Below are 20012 nucleotides of genomic sequence, written 5' to 3' on the forward strand. Positions count from 1 at the left end.
AAGCAAGAAACCAAGTAATTTAATTTTTGGATATCTGGTATGTTTTGAGTGTGTACGGAGGCTTCGAAACTACTCCAGAATTCTCTCCATGTTTTAGGGTCTCCACTAAACGTTGGTAACGACAATTGTGGTAAATTTACTGGACGACATTCAGTTAAGCTAGGTTCTTTAATTTGTGCTAGACGTTTAAGGGCTAACTCTGTATCATCTTTGTACATAGATAAGGTTATAATGGTATCCGTACCTATGTTAATTAATTTTAAAATACCTCTATCGTCGTTTGCCATTTGTTCGTATTTTTCTTCTTCTTTTTTCTTTTGCGACATTGGGGCTAGTTGAATGTGTTCCAACCATTTGTCGTTGATCTTCTCAAGAGTGCCAACGTATTTTTCGAGGCGCATCAACTTTTCTTTGATGATCCTTGCCCTTGCTTCGCATTGCTGGCACAGTACTTCTACTGTCGCTTTTTGGTCTAACGGAGTTAGATCCATTTGTTGTATTTCATCGAGGAGTCCCTCGAGATTCGCTTTTACTGGTGTAGCTTGAACAATTATACTGGCCGACATACCTTACCTCACCTCGGGCACCAAAATTATTCTTTGTCGTGAAACCTCAAACTTGGGTAATTAAACCTTTATTTAACATGAAGCAATAATAGCGCTTTATACATATTGTACGGATGCTACACCGTTTAACAAACGCGTAAACTATAAAAAATGCAATAATATAAAAATGGTGAAATAACACAAAATTATAAAGTATTAGACGCATCCCAATACCACCCAAAACATAAAGCAAATGATGGTTATAGAAGGATTGGTTGGGTTATATATAAGACTGATTTAACGAATGGAGATTAGATGGGAGGATTTCTCATGGATGAACAAAGAAGATTGTTAACAGGATTAGTTTATATACAGAACTGAACTGACCAGATATTCGGCAGAGGAGGACATTTAAGTGATATGAAACAAAGACTGCTAATAAAGGGTTTTGCTAACGAAGGGTTTGCTAACAAAGGGTTTTTGTTGTGCGAGGAAAAGGAATTAGATAAGAGGAATTTGTTAGTTTTGGATATAATAATTTAAATATTTCGTCTTTCACGACATCTTCTAGTGATATTGTTATATCAGCTGCGAAGTGACATGAATTAAAAAAAAAATGCCTTCTAGTGATATTGTTATGTTTGCAGAGAAATGGTATGAGTTAATGAATTAATCAAAATGTCTTCTAGTGATATTGTTATGTTTGCAGAGAAATGGTATGAGTTAATGAATTAATCAAAATGTCTTCTAGTGATATTGTTATATTTGCAGAGAAATGGTATGAGTTAATGAATTAATCAAAATGTCTTCTAGTGATATTGTTATACTTGCAGAGAAATGGTATGAGTTAATGAATTAATCAAAATGTCTTCTAGTGATATTGTTATATTTGCAGAGAAATGGTATGAGTTAATGAAATAATCAAAATGCCTTCTAGTGATATTGTTATATTTGCAGAGAAATGGTATGAGTTAATGAATTAATCAAAATGTCTTCTAGTGATATTGTTATATTTGCAGAGAAATGGTATGAGTTAATGAATTAATCAAAATGTCTTCTAGTGATATTGTTAAATCTGTAGAGAAATGGTATGAGTTAATGAATAAAAAATGCCTTCTAGTGATATTGTTATATCACCAGCGAAGTGACATGAAATAAAAAAAAAATGTCTTCTAGTGATATTGTTTAATCTGTAGAGAATCAAAATATCTTCTAGTGATATTGTTATATTTGCAGAGAAATGGTATGAGTTAATGAATTAATCAAAATGTCTTCTAGTGATATTGTTATATTTGCAGAGAAATGGCGTGAATTAATCAAAATGTCTTCTAGTGATATTGTTAAATCTGAAGAGAAATGGTATGAGTTAATGATTTAATCAAAATGTCTTCTAGTGATATTGTTATATCAGTAGAGAAGTGGCATGAATTGATCGAAATGCCTTCTAGTGATATTGTTATATCAGCAGCGAAGTGACATGAAATAAAAAAAATGTCTTCTAGTGATATTGTTATATCTGTAGAGAAATGGTATGAGTTAATGAATTAATCAAAATGTCTTCTAGTGATATTGTTATATCAGCAGCGAAGTGACATGAAATAAAAAAAAAATGTCTTCTAGTGATATTGTTTAATCTGTAGAGAATCAAAATATCTTCTAGTGATATTGTTATGTTTGCAGAGAAATGGTATGAGTTAATGAATTAATCAAAATGTCTTCTAGTGATATTGTTATATCAGCAGCGAAGTGACATGAATTAAAAAAAAATGCCTTCTAGTGATATTGTTATATTTGCAGAGAAATGGTATGAGTTAATGAATTAATCAAAATGTCTTCTAGTGATATTGTTATATTTGCAGAGAAATGGTATGAGTTAATGAATTAATCAAAATGTCTTCTAGTGATATTGTTATATTTGCAGAGAAATGGTATGAGTTAATGTATTAATCAAAATGTCTTCTAGTGATATTGTTATATTTGCAGAGAAATGGTATGAGTAAATGAATTAATCAAAATGTCTTCTAGTGATATTGTTATATCAGCAGCGAAGTGACATGAAATAAAAAAAATGTCTTCTAGTGATATTGTTTAATCTGTAGAGAAATGGTATGAGTTAATGAATTAATCAAAATGTCTTCTAGTGATATTGTTATATCAGTAGAGAAGTGGCATGAATTGATCGAAATGCCTTCTAGTGATATTGTTATATCAGCAGCGAAGTGACATGAATTAAAAAAAAATGCCTTCTAGTGATATTGTTATATTTGCAGAGAAATGGTATGAGTTAATGAATTAATCAAAATGTCTTCTAGTGATATTGTTATATTTGCAGAGAAATGGTATGAGTTAATGAAATAATCAAAATGCCTTCTAGTGATATTGTTATATCAGCAGCGAAGTGACATGAATTAAAAAAAAAATGCCTTCTAGTGATATTGTTATGTTTGCAGAGAAATGGTATGAGTTAATGAATTAATCAAAATGTCTTCTAGTGATATTGTTATGTTTGCAGAGAAATGGTATGAGTTAATGAATTAATCAAAACGTCTTCTAGTGATATTGTTATATTTGCAGAGAAATGGTATGAGTTAATGAATTAATCAAAATGTCTTCTAGTGATATTGTTATATCAGCTGCGAAGTGACATGAATTAAAAAAAAATGCCTTCTAGTGATATTGTTATGTTTGCAGAGAAATGGTATGAGTTAATGAATTAATCAAAACGTCTTCTAGTGATATTGTTATATTTGCAGAGAAATGGTATGAGTTAATGAAATAATCTTAATGTCTTCTAGTGATATTGTTATATTTGCAGAGAAATGGTATGAGTTAATGAATTAATCAAAATGTCTTCTAGTGATATTGTTATATTTGCAGAGAAATGGTATGAGTTAATGAATTAATCAAAATGTCTTCTAGTGATATTGTTATATTTGCAGAGAAATGGTATGAGTTAATGAAATAATCAATATGCCTTCTAGTGATATTGTTATATTTGCAGTGAAATGGTGTGAGTTAATGAATTAATCAAAATGTCTTCTAGTGATATTGTTATATTTGCAGAGAAATGGTATGAGTTAATGAATTAATCAAAATGTCTTCTAGTGATATTGTTATATTTGCAGAGAAATGGTATGAGTTAATGAATTAATCAAAATGTCTTCTAGTGATATTGTTATATTTGCAGAGAAATGGTATGAGTTAATGAATTAATCAAAATGTCTTCTAGTGATATTGTTATATCAGTAGAGAAGTGGCATGAATTAATCAAAATGTCTTCTAGTGTCACTATTCCCTTTACTTCTGGAAAGGACACTAGTAAATATGGCCGAAGGAGTCAGTCAGCAATTCTGTCACATAACGGTGACCCACCTAATCCTCTCTGCATGCCAGTTTTCCGCTGTGTACCGCCAGTTTTATGAGACATGGAGACCATTACGCCATCCACCTTGCCAAGCAGATGATACTTTTCTCACTTGTGAGTGCACTTACAATTACTATTAATTTGAAATATTTATTTTCAACACTTTTATTCTAGCTCTTCAAATTAGACTTTTCTTTTGAGCGACATTCGCTTAGTATTTAACTTGTAGGATTTAAACTATTAATACATTTTGTTTCCTTGGCATTAATATATTGAATATAAGTTTAACGATAATGCTTTAGTCATTTTAAGTTTTCCCTTAGGTTACAATTCATTAACATTGATCTATTAGTGGAATGAAAGTAAAATTATTAAGAATGTATGTTATATAATCTTGTATGATATCATAAACTTTTTGATTATTAGATTTGGACTCTTTTTAGTTTCAAAATTTCCTGAAAGAAGGTTTAGTTCTTAGTTAGTGAAATACTTCAAAATCATTACCTTCAAATTAAAATTAATGACTTGTGTTCTGCACTTCTACACTTAATAAACTTTGATGTGTTGCAGTATAACTCAATAAACGACTTTTTGCTTAAAATAAAATTTCCGAATTTTTTTCTTTTATTAGCGATTAATCAGGCCAATTAACACTGACTGATTCCACTATTATTTATAAAACTTGGAACATTTCTTTGCTGTAATTATTTTGTTGTATAATATTTTTCCGAAGAATAATTTCAAATTAGTAATACGAAAAAGAATTGCTCTCTGACTTTTTTCTTAATAGCACAAATAGAAATGTTAGTTAAATGAAAAAATTAAAGAATTAATAAAGACATATCTGCTAAAATTTCACTTTTTAAAAAGCTTTTGAAATTTTTTCGAAATTTAGAAATAACAGTTTTCATTTTTATTGTGTTTATTACTTAATCATTATGCTAATAATAGTTACCATTAAGAGAGTAATCATATAGTTAGTCATTTGATATCAATGTGATATATTCTTAATTTAGCAATTCTTTATCTTATTTTTCATAATTATAGTAAATTGCCTGGCGGCAAGAACAAAGACTGAATAATATGAAATTTTGCGAGAAATTTCTAATCGCTGATTATAACACATAATTTTCAGTGTTTGTGTAATTTATGCATGTAATACTTATTTAATCAAATTAATAGAATACACTTATCCATCGAAAAACTCAGACTATTTGCGCTATGAAAAAAAAAATTGATTTTAAATTCAAAACTTTAAATTATTTCTACTCATAAAATTTGGTTGTTAATGTAAAATCTTGGAGTTTAGAAATTTAGTTTTTGGCAAAAAAAATAGTAAGAGGTAATTGTAGATGATAGTTCTACAAAATATAAAATAATTGAAATCATAATTAAGGATAATAGTTGAAAGTTAGAATTGAAATCCCATACTTTAATATTTAATTATCACTTCTGAAAGATATAATAATTAAGTGTCAAAGTGAAAATGACTTGTAGTGAGTGAACCGTAGGTGATAAATTATTTGAAAGATACTTTATGATCATATGATAAAGGGAGCAGTAGAATATGGAGAGGATAAGGTAAGATTAGTAGGATAACTTTAGTTGAAATTCAAAATCTTCAATTGAAGTACTGGAAAGTTTTGTGAAATTTATGATATACATGTGATCTAATTTCAGAACAACGTTAACTCAGTGCAAAGTCATAGTGCAAATTCAACGAATTATTTTTTTTTCTTTTTGTGTTTAAAATTTTCTTTTTATTAAAATTAAAAAAAAAAAAAAAAAAAAACTAATAATAATTTAAGATAACTGGTGTTTCGTTTGATCAGTCATTACCAACAACCGATGAAGAGCGTATGCGTGTTTGGGAAGTGGGTCATCCTGATTACCTTGGAGCTGATGCTTACAGTAACATTCAAGAAGCTATCGATCATGCATTAGAATGAAAGTGGATTTCACAAGAAAAGGAAAAGCAAAATTTTTGATAACATATTTCTGTGGTCAATTTTTAGCGTTTTTAAAAATTCAAAAACTTTCAGTCCTACATCCCATTTAAAGTATAATTTTTTTCTCTCTTTTTAAAAAAAAAATTTTTTTTCTAAAAACAAGTTATTTGTTAATTATTCGAACATGGATTTAATTTCACAATGTGAATTTAGAATGTGATTGTATTTATGGGATGATAAATTGACAATTTCTCCTAGAAAAAATAATTTGAATTTCTTCAAATTCATACAATTAATTTTCAGAAAAAAAAAAGACTGCAAAATTTCTTTTTTTTTTAGAAATGATTGTTGCGTTTGTATTTGCGTTGAATGATTTTTGATATTGAAGTAAAGATGTTTATCATTGTTCTTTTCTTTTCAGGTCAACAAATTTTAAAGAATATATTCTGCTATCTTTGTTCTCACTTTTTTTTTTTCTATCACCTGTAATCTTTCCATTATCATTTAATTAATGAAACTTTACATGATTTAACTGCATCCTATTGTGCAACCAAAATTTATTTTAGCCATTTAAATGTATACAAAAAAAAAGAAAACATTGAAAATTTTTTTCTGTCTTTATTACATTCTCTCCATTGTTATTTTTATGTTTTTTCATTTTTTTTTCTTAACAATTACAAAATCTATAAAACTATGAAGCCATAAGCCTATAAAGCCATGAGGTCATAAGTTTAAGTAAAAGCAATAGGTAATGTCCCATAAGTATTGCACTATTCTGCGCAAATTATTCTTGCATGCAAAACTTGATAAACACATATATTCGTCATTACTAAATAATTGAACATTTAATAAGTACCAATAATTGTGTCAAACAAGTTTATAACACAATAAAGACGACAGATAATACCACCACTGCTTTTTTAAATTAAAACTTCAATTATTGCTGGTTGTTATGATATGCAGCATTAATGCTGCATGCATTAAATGCATTCAATATATTAATTTTGCATGACATAAATTTTATATTTAGTTAAAAAAAAAACAATTTTTTTCCTCTCTTCATTGTAAATATTGTTGAGTAGATGGTATTATTGATTTCAGATGTAATTTTTAAAAAGTTGGCACAAATTTACAAATTAATCATAATTAGTTGTAAAGTAGATAACAAAAAAATTTTGCTTGTTTATTCATAAATGATAATTATTTCATGAAATGGAACAACAACCACAACATCCTTTTCTTCTATTATTTTTCTCCTTTGACCTTGAACCTATTAAAATATTCATTTCAATTATTTGTTTATGATTGCATCTTCTTACTTTCTATACAATTAGAGAAATTCCTATAAACTTATAGGCAAATTAATATTATCTCAATTATGAGAAAGAAAACAAATTTAAACAAACTAAATCAAATAAAGTATCTCATAAGTATATCAAGGTTTAAAATAAAATTTTTTTTTTTAATTTCTTGTTTTTTCTCATTTTTGCTTAAAATGTTGAAATATTTTACTAGTCTTACAATAATTATTTCGGTAGAAATATACATAAATAATTAAAGAGTCAGAATTGAAATAAATTTATGAAAATGGATGAAAAATAGGTTTGCTACCTGTATCTAATTAGTGTTATTCACACCTGTGTGATACTAATAATTTTTTTGACTGTTTGAGTAACAATTAAAAAGCTTAAAAATTCAAAAAATTGAAAAATATTGAAAAACGATTAAAAAGCATAGAAAAACTTAAAAGATAATAAAAATAAAATAGAAAGAAATCAATGCAATAAAAATAGGAATTGTAAATTCTGCTGAAACGACAACTATAAATTATTATCATTTGGTCTCTGTCACCATAGTCTAACAACTGATAAGTTTAACACCTATTCAGGTTACTAGTGACGCTATGATGAAAATATCTTAAACAATTGTCCAATAATCTTACGTTTTAATGCTCTGATATCCGTTGGTTTTCTCCCAGCTAATTTATCTAAAAGTCTTGTAATCAGCACTAAATGTCAAAAGAGAGCAGTAAGAAACGACAAAAAAAAAAAAAATTTAAGCAGATGAATAAGTAAATAAGTAAGTTATTTCAATTTTATGCAAAATGATTTTGTAGAATTAAAATTGAGGAATTCCCATTAACCTGAATATTTGTTGTTTGTCTCCGTTGCGGGCAATATAATTGCTTTTTCTGTTTTTTCATGTCGTTGTTGTGGTGGTTTTTCTTTTTTTTGCATCACATTGTTATCTTTTTTCTGGCTGATTTCTTTCTGAAGTTTAGTTTAACTTCAAAATTTTTTAAAAAAAAAGAAAAGAAAAAAAACGCTGATCAGCAGATGTGACAAGGAAATGAACTAACTTTAATCAACCAAATTCTACAATTTAAATATCCACAAAATGATGAAAGTATAACACAATTTACTAACTTAAAAGTTATTTGTTGTATAAGTAAATGTAAGTTACTTTTCTATAGATAAGGAATATTAAAAGCTTAAAGGAAATTCTCGAGAAGCAATAATAGTATTGCAAACACTTACTTTACTGCCACTGAACGATTTACTTCTAAAAAAAAATTTGCTTTCAAATTATTTAATGTTAATATTCGAATTATGAAAAAAAAATTAGTGATTGATTATGGTAATTTTAAATTGATAATATGCAGAAATAGTTATACTCTGAAATAATAATATCATCATATCCTTTATTTTTTGTGACGTTTAGTGCTTTTGTTGCAGCTTCAATTCGAGCTATTGCTTCGATATCCATATTTACCATTTGCCGATTTCTGAAAATTTTAAATTTTATCAAAAAAATTTGATAAAACTTTAAAATTGAAAAAATTAAGTTTGTAATTTTTTTTTTAGTTAGAAAATCTACCATTTCATACATTCTCTTACAGAATGCTAAATTTTCATGACTATAATTTAAAGAATATTGCAATTCTCAAAATTAAGAAATCAAATCTTAAATTTTTTTTTCTTACTTAAAAATCCTTTCTATAAATTTAGTCAAATAATTAATACAGCTGCATCAGGTGATAATTTCTCACTATACTTTTTGCAAATCAGAAAATTCATTTAATTATTTTTATCTTAAAATTTGTGTAATACTTTTTTGCATGTGAATGTTCTTTTTAATTCTATTGTTATCGAGAGAAAATTTATCATATCAGTGCTACAGATAAGAGTTTTAACGTGCTCTACTTATTTGAAATATTTTAATTCGCACTGAAAAGCTTGACATTTAGCAAAATTAATTATCCAACTACCAACTCCGCTCTTGCGGCATTTATTGATGTCATTGTTTAAGCTAAAATGACTAAAACTTGTAGGAAAGCGCCTAGCGTTCACACTGACACTGTTAAATAATGATTATTTTTTGAACATTTTATGAATTTTTATCTAATGCAACGTGATTTACATTTATTTAATGAGCTAAATGCTAATTTTTATTAAAATAAAATCTATTTGAATTATTATTCAATGATTTTAGATGTACATTAATGCCAATGAATCTTTTAATCAAAATTAAACTTTTTGTTTGCACTTTTTGCATTAAAGTATTTAATTTAATGTTGGAGGTACTAAAAGTTTTTTATTATTATTTCTTCTTTATTACTAGTATTATCTTTCGTTATCAGTGCTATTGATTCGAGACTTTTCGTCTATTCTTATATTGTAAGAATGGATTTTTTTTTATAGTTTACCAAAAATTTTTTTCTTCATTGCCTAAAAGTAATTTCTTAGGAAAAACCTTAAAAGTTTAAATGTAATGTTATTGTAATATTTAGTTCATACTACTAATTAAATAATAAAAATAAAACAAAATTAATTGATAGAAAGTTATTTCCTCTTTTCATAATTCGTAAATATTCAAAAAATAAATTACATATAATAATCAGTAAAATTTATATCTTTCACTTTTATATTTTAAATTGATAATTTCTGTAATAAAACTTTGTTAACACTTGACCAATAAAGAAACTAATCATTTTATCATAGAAAAAGTAATCATTTTCTACACTAATATGCAATCTTTATCTTTTTATCTCTTCCATTTTCATCCGATAACTTTAAATGAATAAAATATTTATTATTTATCTTCTTTTGTAATAGCTATTGCCTCAATACATTTTTCAACCACTTATCTCTTTTAATTATTTCATTTTTATACTTTTAAGTATAAAAATAAAATAATTTGATTGAAGTCATCGATTGATTAAGAATGGCATAAATGAATTCTTCTCTCTTTATAAAACTTCAAATTTTCTGAAATGTTGTTGTACACTTTTTTCCTAAGCTAACTATTTTGAATGACATATGGAAATGATTTAAATGAAAATGAAATGATTTGAATGACATAAAACATTAATAGTTTTATAGTAATGCCTTGCAATGAATATTGACATCTGTCAGAGAAGATCAAAGAGAAATAAAGAGAGAAGATAATCCTTCAATGTTTTAACTTTTCTGAGTCGAATCGATTAAATTTCACAGGATTTTATTTTATAGGTCGCTTGTACAATCAGTCCACTGAGCAATGATGTTCTTGTGGACACAGAGAAAGAAACCTTTATTATAAGATACTAAAATATAAAATGAAATTTAATGATAATAACTATCATTCCAATCATTTTATCAACCATCTAATCAAATTTTTATTGATTTTTTAATTTAAATAAAATAGAATGAATGGAATAAAGAATTAGACGAAATGAAAATGTCTACTTCGTCAATTATATTATATAAACAATTGAATGTGATAATTATTTGCAGCGTAGATTGTGCAGGACAATAGCGCTCATGATATTTATTTCATTATTTTTTTGTGCACATTATATTTTTCATTTTTAAAATAGATAATAATGCACAAATTTTCATCATTCCACAAAAATTATTTAGTCGATAAGAGATGTAACAATTCATTCATAGTAAACAAAAAATAAAGCAAAATATACTGTACATTTGATTATTCTTTTTTTTTAATATTTAATAATCTTCGAGAAACATAGTCAAATGCGCCGTTCTAATTTAAAACACACTTAATCTTTCCCTCTTTTTTTGACATTTATTTATAAATGTTTTATTAAAATGAATAATGAAAATATTAAATGAATAATTTTGTGAATAATGATGACTGTTTATTTGTAGAAATGGGCGGTATATTCTCTTACATCTATAAAAGGAATTTGTCACCAGTTCATTCTAATCAATAAGTTTAGTCATCTCCTGTGGACGGCTATTCCGGTTTCCTCCAGTTACGAATTAGCTTTGAAGAGTGTTTTTTTTTTTTCATATTTAACCTCAAAAATTTTGACTTCAAACTTTGATTTGTTTCCTTTGCCATCTCAGCTGATTTTTAGAGAAGAAATAGCAGAGGAAGAAAAGGAGACAATTGAGTGAGTGACAAATACTGTTCTTTCTGTGATCGGTCAAATTCCGAGGGAAACAGTACATGTCTGTACAACCTCAAATACGGGCGGGGCCTATTACCGATGTTACCGCATCAGCAACCTTTCAAACTCTACGGTTCATTGGTAAGCGACAGTTGCTACCGATCATGGAGCTGCAGCGCAGTTTGTTACTTATTGATGCTGCTGTATCTCTCTTTATTGGTTTCCTATTATTTTTTACACCTTCTCTCATCGGTTATTTTATTTTTGTAAGTTTTTTTTTTTTCCTTCTAATTAATCATAAATGAATTTTTTTAAATTCAACTTCAATTTATTGTCCTAAATTTTAGGAATAATAGATATTACTCATTTCCTATAAGTGTAAACACGTCATACGTGTAATATTGACGTCATCGATTCAATGAATCATTTGCCTTTGTTCTTCAAAATTAATCAAATTTAGAAATTCTAATGATTTGCAATTTTTAATTCTCAGGAATCACTCCATGTTATAGCTGCTTCAGTAAAATCAATTATTTAGTTAAATGTTCATAATTATTGATCATCTTAAAATTTTAAAAAGTTTCGAGAATTCTGCCAATCTTCTCTCCTGAATTACTTTGATTGTTTATGCATTGGGATTGAAGAAAAATGTTAATTTAAAAATTATTAATTTAAATTATTTGAAAAATTCCAGGTAAAAGAAATAGATGGCGTCCATTGGCATTTGCTTAGATGTATCGGTTGTCAACATATTGGTGCTGGTTTTCTAATATACAAATTGAGAAATTCTTCAGTGGAAGTACTATCTGCTTGTCATATTGTTCGAATTTTGGTACCATTTTAATTCACCCATTAATAATTCATCTTCTATTGAAATATTTTGTAAACAAATTAACGAGAACTACTGAGGTGTGATGAACAATTTCCTCGAGAAATTTTCTCAAGGACAATGTACTTATTTGCTTAACTTTTTTTTTTCACAAAAGGAATTAATTAATTTAAAAATTGTAATACACACAATATTAAATATTTTGAATAAAAAAAAAAAAAAATTTTACAGTAGAAATTTTTACTTCTTATATTAGATTTTTGTTTCTGAAAAATTATGAGTTTATTAAATTTTATAGCAGATAAATAAATTGTGATAAAATTATTTTTAGGAATTAATATCAGTACTTATAGTCCTGGTACATTGTTCAGCAGAAACACCAAATTTAATTCATCCTAATATGAGTAGTTTAAATTTTTATTAAATTTAATAATGAAATGGATGATGGAATGCCAGAGAAAAAATACATTTGGAAATTAAAGTATTATTTAAAGTGATTTTCAATGAATTTAAAATTTCTGACTTTTTCTCTTTATTTAGATGCTTTAAGTTTATGATAACAATTCTAACATTTGGATATTTTTTCCTTTTTCTTTTTTTTTTTTTCATTTCGTATAATTTCTTATTTTTCAGTATCTGAAAATCGCCAAATATTGGTGCTACTGTTGGTTAGCAATGAATTTTTGCCTACAAACAGCTCATCGATGGTCACTCGGAGAAACGGTCATTACGAATGTTATGGAAAATATTCTTTTCCAGATGGATAGTCTTGTATGTGTAATTATTGGTGTTGCATGGCTTGCATTTCCTGAATGGTTATTACACCGTCAGGTATCAGATTTACTTTCAAGCTAAATTACGTACGAATCTTTTTGACAAATTTTCCGGATGAAAGATTTATTTCATGTTTGATTACATTTTATCTATTTTAATCAGATAATATTTTTTCTCCATCAATACTTTTTTTTTTGCTATGACCATTCAAATTTTTAAAAACACCTTTAAAATATTTTGTTTTCTAATCATTTCGTAAAAGATTGATTAATTTATTATTATAAATGCTATTTGAGGACCTTTTCTACTTCCTCAATCTATTTTTTTCAAAATTAGATTTAAATTGAATTTTAGTAAAAAAACTTTAACAATACTCTTAGGTTCGTATACATTTGGGTGTTTCACATGAATTCTGTGCTCGACTTATGGGTACTGACTTTTTGACCTCTTCTGTGATCAGTAGCCATGCTTTACATTGGAAAAAGCCGACAGATCGTTTAATTGCTATCGATTGTCGATCTTTGGTATAATTTCAAATTATATTATTCATTATTTAATTACTATTCTTATGTTAATTAATGGTTATCTGTTAAGTTAATCAATAACAATCATTTTTAAAATAATGCAAAAAAAAATAACGATTTATTAATTTTATCAATTTCAATGTTTTTTTAGAAAAAATTTAGCTCAGAAATCTTAAAAATCTCTTAATATTTCGTTGACAACTTAAAAGAAATAATAGGTCTAAGGCTGCCAAAAAAAAAAAAAAAAAAAAAAAAAAAAAAAAAAAAAACAGAAATATTTGCAAATCATTAATTCTTTAATTTAAGTATAAAAAATAATTATTATAAGAATATTTAATTAATTATGAAAAAAATTTTTTTTTTAATTTTTTATTTACAGATTTGTACATTAACTTTGGCTGCACAAGTATGGTCTCAGTATGCTTATTCGGATCATTGGAATGTAAGTCATTGGGTTGGCATATCATTGATCTCATCTTGGACAATTACCGCCCTGTTATTAAGATATCATTCAGCAGCGCAAATAAAACGAACAGAAGAAAAAACGAAACAACACTGATCTATTGATTGATGATCTAGATTGAAAACGGTGCAGTTCAGATCAAACGCTAATATTATCATTCATACAATAGTAACTCTGTTCAGATCATATTTTCCACTACAAACAGTGAAATTCTCATAGTATTGAATACCAAATTATTTTTGACGAAACTTTACATTTTTTTTTTTTGAATTAATTTTCATTTTCATTTTTAATTTTTAAATTTAATATTTTTCTTTTACTTACTATAGCAATCGTTGTGCAATTATTCACTGTTTTATTATAATTTGATGAAAAGTTTCAACTGGAAATGCAATTTTTTTTGCTTTCATTATGTGATATATGCAAATTTCTATTGACTAATGTAAAGTATTACTTTCAGAGGAAAATTTTGTTTGTTATAAATTTAGTGGTTGTTGGTGAATGGGTAAAGAAGATTTGCGAAAAGTTAAGCTCAAAATTGGTAATGTGGTAAAAAATCAGTGGCAGGTGCATGTTATAAATTACTCATAACTGTTAATGACACATTCTTAAGAATATCTGTTGACAAAATATTCTTCGTTGAAAATTGATTAACCATAAACTTTGACTGTGACTACTTTTGAAGTATTTTATATTATTTTGAAAATTTGGTTTGTTATAGAATATTTTGTATAGAACAGAAATAAAGCGACTTAATTTCATCATTGATCAGAAATGATGTTGGCTACTTTTAAAATACTTTTTAGTTCCTAAAATATCTTTGAAATATGAAATTTTGAAATTTAAAAAAAAAAATTTTTTTAACATGTACACAACATCGTTTCCTCCCAATATTAGGCTGCAGATATTACGCCGAATCGGAGAAGGTGGTTATGGCCTAGTTTTTCAAGTAGTTAATATGCAAAATCCAGTTCAAATGGCAGCCATGAAAACGGAACCGGTGGAATGCTTAGTGGTGATCAGATTTTGAAAATGGAAGTATATGTTTTAAAAAAGTTAGACAAATCAAGGCATGCATGCAAAATTTATGCAACGGAGTATAATGATAAATCAAATAATCCTTTGAAAGTTTTTTTTTTCTGAAATTATCTGAATAAATTTTTATTTTAAATTTATGATTTACATTTTTTATTTCTTATCAACCAATAAACAATAAATACTGAATCAGATTAATTTATTCTAATCAGACAAACATTATTTTTAATAATGAATAGAATGGAAAACAAACACAAAAATAATTCAACTGAATTTAAAGTTGTAATGCCAAAAAAAAAGATACTTTAGAGTGAAAATTATTATTTTCTAATAATGACTTTTATTATCAAAATCATTATGCGAATTATGAAAGCACTGTCCAAATCAGGTTTTCATCGAATTTTGCTATGGATCTAAGCCACAGTAATGCATATTGTATTCATGTTTGATTTTGGCTTGCTAGCCAATATTGTGTTCGGTTTTCAATTATTTTTTTAATTTTAATTTTTTAAAAATAATTTAAACAATTCTAATTTTTTATATGTCTACAATAAAAAAAATCTTATCATAATGTATTTTGTAGCATTTGTAAATACATTTGCTTATTTAATTAATTAAGCATTGTATATTTCTCTGACAGATTATCAATAATTGCATTAAAATAATCAATAATATCAAAACTATATACTTTGATGGCATTTTTTTCTATTTAATATTTCTTGACATTTTTCATTCATAAATTAGTCAATTATTGAATTTCTCAAATGTTTCTATCTTTTTCAATTTCAATTAATTTTAAGATATTTGATGAGAAAGGTAATATAAGATTACATGAACCACGTAAAACTGCAGCATTCCGTGGTATAATTCGATACTGTTCAATAGTTCATCGTCACGATGAGCAGGGACGTCATGATCATTTATGATCACTTTTATATATGACAACCGAGATGATACTTGGCAAAATGGGTTAAAAATTAAATAAATTTTTCCACTTAAATGTCTCTCTTTTAAATTTCCACTGTTAATATAATTTTTTATTTCTCTTTATTATTTCTCTTTTATTATGCTAAATAACTGAAATATAAATATAATTTTTGTTAATATAATTTTTTATTTCTCTTTATTATTGCAACTTGAAATTATCGCTGATATAATTAAACAATATCAATGATAATTTGCTATCATTACTCATTAACAATAAATATTTTAATACTAATTACAATAAATTATAAATGAAAAAAGAAATATTCAGGCGTAGCATGGATCGAACGCATGCTAAAAATCGAAAAGCGAATTCTGAACAAAAACTTATATCAAGTTTGCCTATGGAACTTCATGTTATTTAAAGCATCTTAAAAAAATAAATTACAATAACAAGCCAGGTATGCTAAATAATTGAAATGTTTTTTCGACACAGTATAAAATGACAGAATAAACTTAATTTTATTAAGAACAAAATCTAAAAAATGTCATTTTCAGACTATAATCTATTAAAGTCACTACTCAAGCAAATCCTGAAAAAAGAAAATCTGAGTTAATGAAGTATTCAAAACGTCTTCTAGTGATATTGTTATATATGTAGAGATATGATATTGTTATATCTGTAGAGAAATGGTGTGAGTTAATTAATCAAAATGTCTTCTAGTGATATTGTTATATTGGTAGAGAAATGGTATGAGTTAATGAAGTAATCAAAACGTCTTCTAGTGATATTGTAATATCTGTAGAGATATGGTATGAGTTAACGAATTAATCAAAATGTCTTCTAATGATATTGTTATATCTGTAGAGAAATAGTAAGAGTTAATGAAGTAATCAAAATATCTTCCAGTGGTCTTGTTATATTGGTAGAGAAATGGAATGAGTTAATGAAGTAATCAAAACGTCTTCTAGTGATATTGCTATATCTGTAGAGATATGATATTGTTATATCTGTAGAGAAATGGTGTGAGTTAATAAATTAAAATGTCTTCTAGTGATATTGTGATATTTGCAGAGAGGTGGCATGAATTAATCAAAATGTCTTCTAATGATATTGTTATATCTGTAGAGATATGGTATGAGTTAATGAATAAATCAAAATGTCTTCTAGTGATATTGTTATATCTGTAGAGATATGATATTGTTATATCTGTAGAGAAATGGTGTGAGTTAATGAATTAATCAAAATGTCTTCTAATGATATTGTTATATTTGCAGAGAGGTGGCATGAATTAATCAAAATGTCTTCTAATGATATTGTTATATTTGTAGAGAAATGGTGTGTGTTAATGAATTTATCAAAATGTCTTCTAATGATATTGTTATATCTGTAGAGAAATGGTGTGAGTAAATAAATTAAAATGTCTTCTAGTGATATTGTTATATTTGCAGAGAAATGGTATGAGTTAATGAAGTAATCGAAATACCTTCTAGTGATCTTGTTATATTGGTAGAGAAATGGTATGAGTTAATGAAGTAATCAAAACGTCTTCTAGTGATATTGTTATATTTGCAGAGAGGTGGCATGAATTAATCAAAATGTCTGCTAGTTATATTGCTATATCTGTAGAGAAATGGTGTGAGTTAATGAAGTAAACAATATATCTTCTAGTGATCTTGTTGTATTGGTAGAGAAATGGTATGAGTTAATGAATTAATCAAAATGTCTTCTAATGATAATGTTATATCTGTAGAGATATGATATTGTTATATCTGTAGAGAAATGGTGTGAGTTAATAAATTAAAATGTCTTCTAGTGATATTGTTATATTTGCAGAGAGGTGGCATGAATTAATCAAAATGTCTTCTAGTTATATTGCTATATCTGTCGAGAAATGGTGTGAGTTAATGAAGTAATCAAAACGTCTTCTAGTGATATTGTTATATTTGCAGAGAGGTGGCATGAATTAATCAAAATGTCTTCTAATGATATTGTTATATCTGTAGAGATTATGGTATGAGTAAATAAATTAAAATGTCTTCTAGTTATATTGTTATATCTGTAGAGAAATGGTGTGAGTTAATGAATTAATCAAAATGTCTTCTAGTGATATTGTTATATCAGTAGAGAAATGGTATGAGTTAATGAATTAATCAAAAGGTCTTCTAGTGATGTTGTTATATCTGTAGAGATATGATATTGTTATATCTGTAGAGAAATGGTGTGAGTTAATAAATTAAAATGTCTTCTAGTGATATTGTTATATTTGCAGAGAGGTGGCATGAATTAATCAAAATGTCTTCTAATGATATTGTTATATCTGTAGGGAAATGGCGTGAGTTAATGAATTAATCAAAATGTCGTCAAGTGATATTGTTATATCTGTAGAGAATTGGTATGAGTTAGTGAATTAAAATGTCTTCTAGTGATATTGTTATATTTGCAGAGAAATGGTATGAGTTAATGAAGTAATCGAAATACCTCTTCTAGTGATATTGTTATATCAGTAGAGATATGGTATGAGTTAATGAATTAATCAAAATGTCTTCTAATAATATTGTTATATCTGTAGATAAATGGTGTGAGTTAATGAAGTAACCAAATGTCTTCTAATGATAATGTTATATCTGTAGAGATATGATATTGTTATATCTGTAGAGAAATGGTGTGAGTTAATAAATTAAAATGTCTTCTAGTGATATTGTTATATTTGCAGAGAGGTGGCATGAATTAATCAAAATGTCTTCTTATGATATTGTTGTATCTGTAGAGATATGATATGAGTTAATGAATTAATCAAAATTTCTTCTAATGATATTGTTATATCTGTAGAGATATGATATTCTTATATTTGCAGAGAAATGGTATGAGTTAATGAAGTAATCAAAACGTCTTCTAGTGATATTGTTATATCTGTAGAGATATGATATTGTTATATCTGTAGAGAAATGGTATGAGTTAATGAAGTATTCAAAACGTCTTCTAGTGATATTGTTATATCAGTAGAGAAATGGTGTGAGTTAGTAAATTAAAATGTCTTCAAGTGATATTGTTATATTTGCAGAGAAATGGTATGAATTAATGAATTAATCAAAATGTCTTCTAATGATATTGTTATATCTGTAGAGAAATGGTATGAGTTAATGAATTAATCAAAATGTCTTCTAGTGATGTTGTTATATCTGTAGAGATATGATATTGTTATATCTGTAGAGAAATGGTGTGAGTTAATAAATTAAAATGTCTTCTTGTGATATTGTTATATTTGCAGAGAGGTGGCATGAATTAATCAAAATGCCTTCTAGTTATATTGTTATATCAGTTGAGATATGGTATGAGTTAATGAATTAGTCAAAATGTCTTCTAATGATATTGTTATATCTGTAGAGAAATGGTGTGAGTTAATAAATTAAAATGTCTTCTAGTGATATTGTTATATTTGCAGAGAAATGGTATGAGTTAATGAAGTAATCAAAACGTCTTCTAGTGATATTGTTATATCTGTAGAGAAATGGTATGAGTTAATGAAGTAATCAAAACGTCTTCTAGTGATATTGTTATATATGCAGAGAGGTGGCATGAATTAATCAAAATGTCTGCTAGTTATATTGCTATATCTGTAGTGAAATGGTGTGAGTTAATGATGTAAGCAATATATCTTCTAGTGATCATGTTGTATTGGTAGAGAAATGGTATGAGTTAATGAATTAATCAAAATGTCTTCTAATGATAATGTTATATCTGTAGAGATATGATATTGTTATATCTGTAGAGAAATGGTGTGAGTTAATAAATTAAAATGTCTTCTAGTGATATTGTTATATTTGCAGAGAGGTGGCATGAATTAATGAAAATGTCTTCTAGTTATATTGCTATATCTGTAGAGAAATGGTGTGAGTTAATAAATTAAAATGTCTTCTAGTGATATTGTTATATTTGCAGAGAGGTGGCATGAATTAATCAAAATGTCTTCTAATGATATTGTTATATCTGTAGGGAAATGGCGTGAGTTAATGAATTAATCAAAATGTCTTCTAATGATATTGTTATATCTGTAGAGAAATGGTATGAGTTAATGAATTAATCAAAATATCTTCTTGTGATATTGCTATATTTGCTGAAAAGTGACATGAATTAATCAAAATGTCTTCTAGTGATATTGTTATACTAGCAGAGAAGTGGCATGAATTAATCAAAATGTCTTCTAGT

The 20012-nt window shown here is 26.6% G+C and overlaps 5 protein-coding genes across 6 annotated transcripts; 3 read left to right on the forward strand and 2 right to left on the reverse strand.

Moving 5' to 3' along the window:
• Positions 1–11: 11 nt before the first annotated feature.
• Bm17245 (Uncharacterized protein) lies at positions 12–566 on the reverse strand (the record flags this gene model as incomplete). The annotated part of the gene is made up of 1 exon (XM_001899300.2): positions 12–566. A coding segment is annotated over one exon (555 nt), but the record flags the coding sequence as incomplete, so codon positions are not given.
• Positions 567–5454: 4888 nt separating this feature from the next.
• On the forward strand, positions 5455–5858 carry Bm9138 (the record flags this gene model as incomplete). Its single annotated transcript, XM_001893969.1, has 2 exons — positions 5455–5490; positions 5718–5858. The coding sequence occupies 2 exons, from the start codon at positions 5455–5457 to the stop codon at positions 5856–5858; spliced, it is 177 nt and encodes a 58-aa protein (XP_001894004.1).
• A 1205-nt stretch (positions 5859–7063) lies between these two features.
• On the reverse strand, positions 7064–9159 carry Bm1209 (Uncharacterized protein; the record flags this gene model as incomplete). 2 transcript variants are annotated; one of them, XM_043083044.1, is made up of 6 exons in its annotated part: positions 7064–7128; positions 7801–7845; positions 8002–8128; positions 8396–8420; positions 8533–8643; positions 9131–9159. In XM_043083044.1, the coding sequence occupies 6 exons, from the start codon at positions 9157–9159 to the stop codon at positions 7064–7066; spliced, it is 402 nt and encodes a 133-aa protein (XP_042938978.1). The 2 variants fall into 2 exon arrangements, with proteins under 2 accessions (XP_042938978.1, XP_042938979.1); XM_043083045.1 differs by lacking the exon at positions 7801–7845.
• A 2153-nt stretch (positions 9160–11312) lies between these two features.
• Positions 11313–13939, forward strand: Bm9139 (Uncharacterized protein; the record flags this gene model as incomplete). The annotated part of the gene is made up of 5 exons (XM_043083046.1): positions 11313–11519; positions 11948–12085; positions 12716–12913; positions 13237–13380; positions 13760–13939. 5 exons carry the CDS (start codon positions 11313–11315, stop codon positions 13937–13939), a joined length of 867 nt encoding a protein of 288 aa, XP_042938980.1.
• A 405-nt stretch (positions 13940–14344) lies between these two features.
• Positions 14345–15804, forward strand: Bm17246 (Uncharacterized protein; the record flags this gene model as incomplete). The annotated part of the gene is made up of 3 exons (XM_043083047.1): positions 14345–14410; positions 14748–14858; positions 15679–15804. 3 exons carry the CDS (start codon positions 14345–14347, stop codon positions 15802–15804), a joined length of 303 nt encoding a protein of 100 aa, XP_042938981.1.
• Positions 15805–20012: the final 4208 nt, after the last annotated feature.

The sequence above is a fragment of the Brugia malayi genome (assembly GCF_000002995.4).
Source record: "Brugia malayi strain FR3 genome assembly, contig: Bm_106, whole genome shotgun sequence".
Lineage (NCBI taxonomy): Eukaryota > Metazoa > Nematoda > Chromadorea > Rhabditida > Onchocercidae > Brugia > Brugia malayi.